The sequence below is a fragment of the Panthera leo genome, chromosome A2, assembly GCF_018350215.1.
Source record: "Panthera leo isolate Ple1 chromosome A2, P.leo_Ple1_pat1.1, whole genome shotgun sequence".
Classification (NCBI taxonomy): Eukaryota; Metazoa; Chordata; class Mammalia; order Carnivora; family Felidae; genus Panthera; species Panthera leo.
In genome coordinates this window covers 75,907,620-75,919,777 of record NC_056680.1, presented here as the reverse complement: position 1 = coordinate 75,919,777, position 12,158 = coordinate 75,907,620, and the positions used below count along the sequence as shown (strand labels likewise).

General features: G+C 47.9%; 1 protein-coding gene across 1 annotated transcript in view; it reads right to left on the bottom strand.

Moving 5' to 3' along the window:
* Positions 1-12,158, bottom strand: part of LAMB1 (laminin subunit beta 1) — a 74,175-nt gene that overhangs the window by 7,486 nt on the left and 54,531 nt on the right. Inside the window, exons 24-27 of the mRNA XM_042915087.1 lie at positions 8,008-8,377; positions 4,973-5,157; positions 3,614-3,855; positions 295-498 (exon numbers count right to left, since the gene is read on the bottom strand). Of these exons, the coding sequence (XP_042771021.1) occupies positions 295-498; positions 3,614-3,855; positions 4,973-5,157; positions 8,008-8,377 (1,001 nt within the window). The remainder of the gene's footprint in view (positions 1-294; positions 499-3,613; positions 3,856-4,972; positions 5,158-8,007; positions 8,378-12,158) is intronic.

Below are 12,158 nucleotides of genomic sequence, written 5' to 3'. Positions count from 1 at the left end.
TCAATGCTCAGTTCGTTGCTCAGGATGAGATTTTTACAGCACAGCTGAATGTATTCAGAAGCCTGGCCCCCTGGTCAGTAAATCTCAGATTACGGTGAGGAGGAGAAAGCACGTTCCTAAATCATCTCTGAACAAAACCGCCTCGTGTATTTCCCTGACCTCACAAAAACTTGAACTTTCCTATTTGATGGTGACACTCGCTTTTGATTTTACCATTTAGAACCGATTTCTCCCCTCCCGATCCTCCTCCAGTCGGTCACTGCGAGCAAACGCCAGGGCCGTCGGCCTAATTACCATCTTGGAGAGCTGCTCCACCTCGGCCAGGGCGCTCAGGACATCGCGGTCAAAGTCCATGGCTTTCTGCCAGGCACTGTGGGCGACCGTGACCAGGCCGCCGCAGCCGGGTCCCCCACACTTCTTCTCTCCTTCGTCAGTCCTGCAGTTCGGGCCGCCACACTCGGTCTCGGAACAAGAGGCCCCCGGAGGCGTCCCACAGGTCTGCAACGAGCCAAGAGGCAGGCACGGGCCTTCAGAGAGGGAGTCTGCAACAGCTGTGCAGGGCCTGGGTGGCCCGGGGGGCCCCAGAGAGCATGTAGGTGGTCCTCAGCAAGGGTGCTGGAGAACACAGTGTTCAGGATGGAGAGAGGAGCCGAGAGCTCAGGAATCATGGCCAGGGGAGCCATGAAAACTTAGGACGCTTCGTCAATACCTCCTGCCCTGATGAACTGGAATAGCATATGGGTGCTATGTGGGGTGCAAATGTTATCTGCTGGGTCAAGTTGAAATCTGCCCAACATGGGAGCCAAAGAATGCTTCCCCTTGATCCTAGACCATTGGATTGACAGAAGCAAGCAAGAGGTATTGACAAACTTCTTTAGACCTGGCATCTGGTCTGTTTTGGTCAATAGGGTGACATAAAAGGCCCATTATCTGGCCTTTTAGTACCTTCAAATCTTGGGAAGACAGGCTCACTGTGCATAAAACAGCCAAGAATAGGTCAGGTACTGTCAGGAAGAAGGAAAGCAGACAGAGGAGAGACTACTGACGGCTGCAGCTGTAGTTGGGGAAGGATGTCCTTGCTGTCTGGTGGGGTTTGAGCTGGGCAAGTGGGAGAACATTCCAGACGTGAGAGGAAAACAGAAAATAGTAGGGGCAAAGGTGGATTTCACTTTTACAAAAAGCAACCCCCCATAATCCTCTGGCCACTGCATGCACATGCACACTGATAAATTACAAGTCTGCTGTGTGATGGGAAAGGCTGAGCAGGGAGCAAACTGCAGAACCGTCCTCTCATATTGAAAAGAGGCAGTGAGAAGCAGGTAAGGCTCCCAAACAAGGAAGGTATTCTTTTTAAGAAATAAAGTAGGTTTTGAATAAATAGTCAACTCCTTAGACTAATAATTTTCTGGTACTTATAATCTCATTAGATCTCAAATTAACAAATAGTTTTGGGGCACCTGGCTGGTTTCGTCAGTTAAGCGTCCTACCTACTTCAGCTCAGGTCATGATCTCACGGTCTGTGGGTTCGAGCCCCGCATCGGGAGCCTGCTTCAGATTCTGTATTTCTCTCTCTCTCTGCACCTCCCCCCCCCCCCCCCCCGCTTGTGCTCTCTCTCTCTCAAAAATAAATACTTAAAAAAAATAGTCTTTCATGTAGCTGGCTTACAGAACATAAAAAGCTTCAGAAAACAGTTTATTCTGCATTGCCGTAGGAGAACATGAGCCGTAATCAAGAAGAGAAGCAGAAGGCCTCAGGGAGGCCTTCTAAAAACAACCTGACGACACCCTAGGAGATCTGTTCTATTTCAACCCTGCAAGCAGGAAAAAAACCAGATGCAAAAACAAAGAACTGAAGGTACTCAAAAAACACAAAGGGACAAAAACCTCTCTACCCAAGAAATACCAGTATGGAACCTGTAAAGGGAGATCTCATAGGAGAATTAAATACCTGCAGTGAGCGAACAGAAGCCAGCTCATCCCTGGGCAGTTCACCCAATGGAAAAGCAGGTACCAGGAAGGGCCCCCAATCGTATGGCCTGATCAGGCAAGGGACCCTTCACGCCCTCCCTTCCTAGACACCTGTTGCAACAAGCAAACCTCCTTTAGCATGATAGCTGCTTTCATTTTAGTTTGCAGAGATTTTATCTGTGATTACTGGTTTTTACTAGAATTTGTAATGTAGCACTCAATCCTGGAAGGAAAGAGAGAATTGGCATTTCATGCCTATATGTAGTGACTTTGTCCCCTGTGAAGTCTACACGTTGCTCTGGGCCTCGATTTTTCTAATAAGCCACGACAGGAGTGATCCGCCTTACTCCCTCTTTCCACTAAATGCTATGATGCTTAATAATCTATCACCTTGTAGGCATCAATTACGTTGGGCACAATACAGTCATGACAGTGTGTTTTTGCCAATTTCAGAGACAGCGAGATGGGGGGAAGGTGAGGAGGCCAGGAGGGAGGGGACTTGCACTAAAACCAAATCGTAAGGAAGCCTGAACCGTTCATGGTCTTCTGTGCACCACCTGCCTCCTGCTTTCTACTGTTCCTAAGCTAAGAGAGCACAAGCCTGAGTCTATAAACAATACGCTCCAAATTCTCCCAATAGGTATCCTTCCGTGAAAAACGGTAAGGAAGCAAGAGGAAGAAAACAGGCAGAGTTTGGCTTTTTTTGGCCCTCTGCCAGATTTTCATTAAACTCACTCCTCAATTTCATTTGGCTCCAGAGTTACTTTTTAAAAGCTTCTGGGAAATGAATCTACTTTCGAGGTTGGTCTCAAGGTTAATCTTCACCAGGTAAAGTTACTGGAACAAAGGAACATTTTTAATTTACACCCAGGGAAACATTCTTTTGCTCCTTTAATTTTTTTGAAGAAGCCCCACCACCCCCCCGCCCCCCCCCCCGCCCCCAAATATTCTTGAATGGCTCCACTGTGAAGGAGTTTGCATTTGGAATCAGAACTACGTGAAAAAGGGAGCACCTGGGTGGCTCAGTTGGTTAAGTGTCCGACCTCGGCTCAGGTCATGATCTCGCAGCTCGTGAGTTCAAGCCCCATGTCGCGTTCTGTGCTGACAGCTCAGAGCCTGGAGCCTGCTTCGGATTCTCTGTCTCCCTCCCTCTCTGCCCCTCCCCCGCTGTCTCTTGAAAATGAATAAACCTTAAAAAAAATAATAAAGAACTATGTGGAAAAAAAAAATGTCTACAGTTTAAAAAAGGTTAAAATCTGAATAAGAAGTCACCGATTCAATTTAACAGTCTGGTCTCCCATCCAAGTACTAACCGGGCCCGACCCTGCTTAGCCTCGGAGATCAGACGAGATCGGGCGGGTTCAGGGTGGTATGGCCGTAGATTCAATTTAACAGTCTGGGAAAGGAGTCTTGATTCTTTGTATCACAGAGGAACCAGCTAGCTGGACGTGGGGGAAGGTTGGAAAGGCACCCACTCTTGTTTTTATCTGGCTTGAAGGTGGATACCCATAGGGGGTCCAGAGACCTGAGGCCAGGTTCACTCCCGCTGGTTCATTTGCAAAATGAACAGTACGACTGACAACACAGGGTGGGTTTCCTTCCTAATTTGCATCAGAGCCTGGAGACCAGACCCTCAAAACCTTACCATCTCGGCAACGGCTGAAAGGTCTAGACTCTGTAGTTTGCCTGCCAGTTCATCCAGAAGGCGGGCCTGTTCCTCTTGTTTTTCCCTGAACTGGGATTCTCGTTCCAACAACAACTCTTCTACTCTGTCCCGAGTGAGAGTCGACTGGTCCACAGTGCTGTTGGAATCTGTGGTGGAGGCGTTCACCCTCTCCTCTGCCTCTAGAGACATCTGGAAATACTTGGTGATGCTATCCAAGGCGCCTAGGGCATCAAATGAAATGGCCCGCGGTTAAACCTCTCGTCCTCGTGCCCGTAAGGGATGCCCATATCTGGTGTCTTCCAGCCCTCAGTTTACTGTGTGGTTTTGTTTTAAAACTCAAGGACCAAAATCTTTACGAAGACCTGGAACTTTCCTCTCCTGAGCAATGGCTACACTTTGTCCTATTAACAGCTATTTCTGGCCAAACATCTGGATGACAAATCAAGTCAATCATGCAGATGTCTGCATACAGGCAACTTTCCAGTTCTTTCTCAATAGCTAGTGGTGTCAGGCAGCCTGCAGATCACACGTCCAGATGTATTTTAATCTTTTCTTGGTCATTTGACTATTTCGATCCACTCAAATGACTAGTATTACATATGTAAAACAGCATGGCATGTTTTAGCTTTAAGGACCTAGCCAGAAAAATAAATGATCGTGCGTACAATAGGATGGTCAGTGCTATCTAACACTGCAGAAACTGTTCCCTGAACAGGCAACATTCTTGAATATAAAAGAATTTGCTGAAGTACCAATTTAATTTCCTAACTGTTCAGGAGAGCCCATTTCCAAGAAAAGACAAGGAAGTTAAACCATTCACTGAAAAAAGCCTGGAAAGAGATGCCATTCTCACACACGATGACTGCTGCTCACTCCATGGCGTCTCCCTTTGTCTCTCTGTGCCCCGGCTCCCACATTTGTAAATGGGGACTGTAATCCTTACTTGTGCCAGAGACTCAATGAGAAAAAGCCTTAAAATTACTAGAAAGCGGGGCACCTGGGTGGCTCAGTCGGTTGAGCGGCCGACTTCGGCTCAGGTCATGATCTCACGGTCCGTGAGTTCGAGCCCCACGTCGGGCTCTGTGCTGACCGCTCAGAGCCTGGAGCCTGTTTCGGATTCTGTGTCTCCCTGTCTCTCTGCACCTCCCCTGTTCATGCTCTGTCTTTCTCTGTCTCAAAAATAAATAAATGCTAAAAAAAATAATAATAATAAAAATAAAATAAAATAAAATTACTAGAAAGCATTAACTTTTACTCTCAAAGTGCTGTAGTAAAGGTTAGACAGAGGGGGTTAAATCCTGTTGTCCAGGATTGCACATTGGCACAAAAAATGCTCACCCCGAATATCTGAGTTTTTGATAAATTCCAACTGCTCAGCAAGCTCTTTCACTGTGTTGTCTAGGCTTTCTGCTTCTGTCTGTAGAGAATCTAGTTCTCTGGCCGTGCTGTTGCTTTGGGAAGCTGTGTCAGACAATTTCACTTCTACTTGAGCCATCTTGTCTGTAACATCTTTGGTTAATTTCCTGTAAAGAGAAGGGTAAGTTTCCAGAAGTAAAAGCAACCAAAGGGAATTCTGAAGTCTCATTTTTTTTTTTAACATTTTCTACAAATACTGTCCCCATTACTCTGTAACTTCAAACCAACTCAGTACTTTGTTAACTATTTGCTTCCAAGTACTAGTTTTATTCTCTTCAACATTAGGAAGCTGTATCAAATCCACCAATTTTCCTTTCTTCGAAGACCTGGAAGAAAAGCCTAGAAGCGCCAATCAGCGGTGTTGTGGTGGATGCACCGGAAGAGGGATTCCGAACACCTGCTGTCTTCTGAGCAAAGGTCCAGAGCATGGAGTTCCTGCCCCCTATGTGGGCAGGCTCCAAGCCCACACAACCCCACAGCTCGAAAGACCTAACTGACGCCAGTGTAGAATCGTGCCTCCCAGCCACCTGCCAAAAAGGCTCTTCTCCAAACCTCAGGGATCCCCTTCAAGATGAGACATGCAGAGAGGAAGCCCCACAGCCACCAGGAAGACAAAGAGCCACCCACATGAGCCCTCCGTACATTCTGCCTTAGCAAGGTCCCATCAAAGGAGCCTCCTCGTCCACCGACAAGCAACTCTTTTATCTTCCGTAAGAAAGAAAGTAGTTATCTCCCAGAATGGACTTGGAAACACATTTAGCTTTCACAATATTTCATTTGGAATCTAAACCCAACTGCATTCTCTTCCGTTTGTCACATCTCCAAAGCTGTATCTGAGGCATCTATTTGGATATTACTTATATATACAGTGTGTGTGTGTGTGTGTGTGTACATAGATAATCACAAAGAACGTAATGTTTGAGAAGACCTTAGCTCTGGGCTTTACTGGGTCACCTAATTGAATATAACTGTCTCCTCAGGGAGGTAAGAGTCAGTATAAAACATGGGGAAGATGTACAAAGGCCAAAAGGCTGGGGGCCGTTAGAAAAATGCTATTTAAAGCGGAGATAAAAATCATGACCCGACTCAAAGGAAAAGTGCTTAAAAGGATTTGTAGGCTAAATTGCATTTTATAAACTCAACCTTCTTTTCCTGAGGCAATTATAATATAGTTTCTTTTCTCAGTGCTCTTTTATTCATGTGTTGGTTCTCAGCAGGCTTTCATTTCTTCCCAGGTCTCCTACAATGTTACAATTTTTAAAGGAATCAAATCTAACATTGTATATTTTTTAATAACAGCCACTTTGGATCCTAAGACCTGTGTCCTTGGATGTTGTGTTGACACAAGATTAATCAAACCAGTTTCTCCGAGCGATTACAATCTACCCGATTAGATGAATAGTGAGGGTAGAAACAGAGCCATTTCAGGAATGTAACCTCTCTTCTGGCAGGCTCTCAAAGGACACCCAGATTGTTTTGTTCTCCCTTAGGTGCAGGAGACCGAGGCCAAGAATCAGGTCCTAAGTGGCCTGCACTCGGCCGACAGCCTTCTCAAGCTTGTTGCTACGTGTTAGGAGGCTGAGGGCACCACCGTCTCTTTAATGAGGTAAAATCCCTCACTGAATGCATTATCGCCCTGCAGCAGACATTTCCGAACGTTCTGTGTCCCGGACACAAGACCTCCAGCCTGGAATCAAGGACCCGTTACTTGAAACCTAGGAGGTCTAGGAAGGACCCCCCACAAGGTGCCTAAGCGCATGTCTGCTGTTCCCTTGCTGCTGTTTACAGCGCAGAGGTGAAAAGTCCATCTGTCTTCTCAGGCTGATTCAAGTCCCATGACACAGAAAATCTTACTATGGTTCTGTCATAACTTAGAGTCACCTCAGTGTACAAGGATTTAGCTACGAAAGAGTTTCCCTTGGGGCGCCTGGGGGGCTCAGCTGGTTGAGTGTCCAGCCAGCTCAGGTCATGATCTCACAGTTTGTGGATTTGAGCCCCGCATCGGGCTCTGTGACAGATCAGAGCCTGGAGCCTGGTTCAGATTCTGTGTCTCCCTCTCTCTCTGCCCCTCCCCTGCTGGTGTGCTGTCTCTCGCTCTCTCAAAAATAAACGTTAAGAAAGAAAGAAAGAAAAGAAAAGAAAGAAAGAAAGAAAGAAAGAAAGAAAGAGAAAGAAAGAAAAAGAAAGAAAAAAAGAAAGAAAGGAAAGAAAAGAAAGAAAGAGTTCCCCCGTTTGGTGGGCCCGTTGTGGAAAAGCAGTTGCAATGTCTGGAAGCAGGAAACATGCAGAAAAACGATCCCCCAGAAGTTCAGCACGACTCAGTTCTCTCTGCTCTCACTGGCAAAATCAACACTGTGCAGAGACAGCGTTACCCAGAGACAGGCTAAGAAGAGAATTTTTCACTGTAGAGAATTTGTTACAATTAAATGAAGGAAGCACTGCCCTAGTGAAGCTGCGGAGATCGCTTGGAAATCGGGGGTAACTCATCTCCTCGGGAGGAGAAAACCTCCCCTTGTATGCATCGTGCGTTTGGCAATGACACGGTCACTTCACAGATCAGTCTTCTGCTGCAAGGTACAGACAATGTACTGTCCTTCCCTGGTCCACAGGAGAGGAGACAGACGCGGGCGTAAGTGAATCATGCAAGTTCTCAAGCCAACGAGTAACCAAACTACGGCTCCGTTACGGATCCTTGGTCTCTGAACTCAAAGCTCCTGCCGTTCTACTCCCTTGTAGCGTTGGCTACAAATGGGGGCAGTAGCTCTAACACGCTTTGTCAATGTTCACTCGCCCCATGCCCGGAGTAAAGGCTGCCGGGAAGCCAGTGCCCAGCATCTGTTTTCACTCACGGGACTAACCACACCTTCCAATGGAGGCACCCAGCGGGCATGTCTGCCCTTTATTCCCCAAGTGGAAACACTACCGTGGGCGCCTTCTCTGGCTCAGGAACTACTTACTCTGCTTCCTCAAAGAGATCCCCGATGTTCTTCAGCGGCTCCGTGGCTGGGCTCTGGGCCAGGATGTCTCTGATCTCATTGACTTTCTTCTCCACTGAGTCCACAGTCTCCCGGTAAGGCCCAATCACGCCGCTGATCTTCAGGGCCTTGGCTTTCTCCAGGAACTTCTGGGTCCGATTGGTCAACTCGGCGACGATCACATCCCACACGGCAAAGCACTGGTGGCAGGGAGTGCAGTCGGGGAAGACCCCCGAGTATCCGCGTGTGCATTTGTCACAGCGCGGGCCCTCGACACCCTCCACGCAGACGCACCGGCCGGTGGACTGGTCACACTGTGGTGTCTCGATGCCCCTGGGGTCACAGTCACAGGCTGGGAGGGAAAGAGCAGTGCTGTATGATCCCCTAGATCACGAACCTCAGCGACAAGACCTGGCATTCAGAATCCTCAGTCATGTTACAATAGGAAGGCGTCAACGGGGCAGTTTACCAACGGCTCTGGTGGAGACTAGACCAGCCTCCTGGAGCACGTGTTACCCTGACACCCACTAACCCCTTTACAGCGACAGTATTGATTTTTCTCCAGTCGACACTCATGGTACCCAGCAGCGCAGAAATGGTTTACGTGCCTGTCACCGAACTCTCACGATAACCCGACGGGACGGGGGACCTGCCCCAAGTCTCACACCAAGGAAATGGCTGGGCCCGGATTCCAGTTGAGCACATTACAACTCCCGTCCGCTCTTAACCTCTGGCCTGCCTCTGTCTCCCTCTTACTCTGACTCCCCCCCACCCCCCCGGATGCCAGCAGCACAGGCAATTCCGGTGGCATCCTGACAACATGAACACCTGCTAACACACCTCGCCCTACCTGGTCACAGAACTGGTGACTACGCGATGAAATGCAATGAACCTGATAACGAGAAAACTCAATTGAGAAAAAAGTCCTAGGAATCCTAAGTATCTAGTTTAAAGGCTTTCCACTAAGTGTAACGTGTGGATATCTGCCGTTGTGACGACCAGCCCGCCCCAGCACTGCGACCGCAGGCTCGTGAAATGTCAGAAGTCAGAGAAGGGACCTGGGAACCAGTCAGCCCCAACTGCTCACTGGCCCAGTAGGGCTGGCATCTCAGCCAGAACCAAATGGGAAAGGGTAACTAACGTTGGTGATCTTGGCTAATGGAGCTTGGCTGACATTACTTATCACGGTGCGTGTGCTACTGACCCCTGGCTTAGAGCCCCAAATCTCAGGGGGCCAACTTATTTCTGTATCAACACCTGATGCTTGCAGTATTTGTATACTATCTAAAAAAACACAAGGCCTGTACAAACATCTCTGGCCTTAAATCCTCTCTGGGAAAAGGTAAGGGATTAAGAAAAAAAGAAAAAAAAAAACACCCCCCCAGAAGTCCCCCAAAACAAATATATTATTTCCCTAAATAGACCAAAGACTCCAAGAGCAGGAGTACATCTTAAATTTTATTTTCTTTTAACAATTTTTTTAATGTTTATTTCATTTTTGAGAGAGAGTGAGTGGGGAAGGGGCAGAGAGAGAGAGGGAGACACAGAATCCAAAGCAGGCTCCAGGCTCTGAGCCGTCAGCACAGAGCCTGATGCGGGACTTGAGCCCACAAACTGTGAGATCATGACCTGAGCCAAAGTCAGACGCTTAACCCACTGAGCCACCCAGGTGCCCCCAATTTTTTTCATGTTTATTTTTGAGAGAGACCAAGCACGAGTGGGGGAGGAGCAGAGAGAAAGGGAGACATAGAATCCGAAGCGGGCTCCAGGCTCCGAGCTGTCAGCACTGAGCCCGATGTGGGGCTCAAACTCACGGACCACGAGATCATGACCTGAACCAAAGTTGGACGCTTAACCCACTGAGCCACCCCGGCGCCCAAGGCAGGAGTACATCTTAGACCATTTTTTCCATCCTCCGCACCAAGCCCAGGATTAACCTGCAACTGGAGTTCAACAGTCTCTGCCAACCGAGGCTCTAACCTCATTTTCCGTACAGGCACGCAAGGGACATTTACACCCCCACCCCCATGAAAACAAAATCATCCTACTAAAAATGCGATGTCAACTGTGGCAAAACACAACACATTCATACTCTCAGATACTGTGATCTATTTGGGTCCCTAGCTGCAATTGGTCCCTGCAAGACTTTCTCATCAAACATCGTCCACAACCAGTTTCACGGATGGTCCTGAGATTTGCTCGCTGACCTCCATGCTCTAAACCCAGAGAGATGCGTTTGTGGCCCATTTTTCTGATCCCCACCCCCCCGCCCCGCCTTCTGCCTTTTATCATCATTTATCTTTCACGGCCTTTGTTGGCCAACACCACTCCACGTCCTTGAGCGGCAAGCCTGAGCAGTGCAGCGGTCAGCGTGCCTGGCTGCGAGTCCTGCCTTCTCCACACCACAGCTATGCAACTCCGGGTGCTGAGGAAACGGGAGTCACGGCCTCCACATGGGTACGATGGATCCCACCTACCACACAGGATCGCTTTCAGGATTTCATTAACAGCTTAATTCCAAAGCGCTTAGAGGAATATCTAGCTCATTGCAAGCACTCAAACATTTTTATCATCATCACTTTCTGTGTTCCGTGCAAGTGTCTGGGCGTTTCCTGCCCAGAGTGTTGCCTGACCGCATTTCTACTGTGGGCAGGGGAGGAAAAGAAAACCTGTCAGGGCCTTGTGTTTATCTTTGTATATTTGCCAATAACATGAGTTTTTCAAAGATTTAAACTATGGAATATTCTAGTCCTCAACCTTTGGGATTTAAAACGTAGCATTCCATTAGTGCCTTGGGTTCTCAAAACTAAACTTTTTTTTTTTCCATTAAGTATATTGTTTCTTTCCAGGCATTTCAGGCATGTTTCATTTTTCCTGTTTTTTGGGGGGAACATGCCCATGAGTCAGGGAGCAGCCTGAATGAGCTATGAATAACTTTACATGTGTTCCCTACACCATTATTTCCAGGAGATGTTCCCGGAGAGAAGGGTTCCATGATCAGTAAATTCAGGAAAAATCATCCTGTTGAAGATTCCAAACAAACGGCAGTGTATTGAAGATTCAGAGTAATTCTACAGGAGAAGCCTTGTTTCATGTTTTTACCCAGTTGTATCCCAAACACATTTGGCCATCGAGTCTTCTAGTGGAATACCAGGTGACACCCCAGAGAAACAACGGGGAAGGTGTGGGAAACCACAGCCTTCACAGTTTCGGAGATCAGAAGAATGGAAAGAAATTGAATAATGAAGAGTTTACATTCTTTAAGTTTTAGGAATGGATTTCCATGTCATTTTGGTAAAATTCAGCCATCTTTCAGAAAGCTGAAAGTTACGTGGGTCATCTAAGTCCTAGCATGTCAAACTTGGCTGTACATCAGAATCACCTGGAGGGTTCACAAAAACGCAGACTGCTCCCCCAACTCCCCAGACCCAGATTCAGAATCAGTGGGTCTGGGATGGGACCTGAGAATTTGTGTTTCTAATGGATGTCAGGTGCTGCTGACACTGAGGGTCACTGGATCCCATTTTGAGGAGGACGGATGGTGTTACTTTGCTACCTGTTCTAGCTTTCTTTTTGTATGTGAATGTGTGCTTGTAGGGGTGAGAGGAAGATAGAGGGAGGGAGGGAGAAGAAAGAGAGAGAGGGGGTGGGGGGTGGGTGGTGACAAAGGGGGAGAGAATGGGGAAGGGGGGGGCAGGGAGGAAGGAGGCGGGAGAGAGCAAGAGCGTGTGTGTGTGTGTGTGTGTGTGTGTGTGTGTGTGTGTGTGTGTGTTTGATGTGTTCATCCTTCAAAGGGTGGAGCCGGGGCAGTCATGACCTTGGAAGCTGACCGATGTAGGCTGACGCACAAACCTAGTGACCTGTGTAAGAAGAGGAATACATGACACCATCTGTAAAAATGGGATTGCTCCTGCCCCGCTCATCCCAATGGGCAGACCCATGGGGGCCCTAGGTGGCCCAGTAGACCTATGTCTGCTTGGTCATCTCTCCCAGGCGTGGGACACCTGAGGCAGATGGCGCTTATGCTTTCACTTTGCTTTGAAAATGCCTTCTTTCCCATAGATAGTGCAAAGGCACACATTCATTCAGTCCTAAAGAGGTTTTTACTGGTTTCATGCTTGGGGCAAGGGATG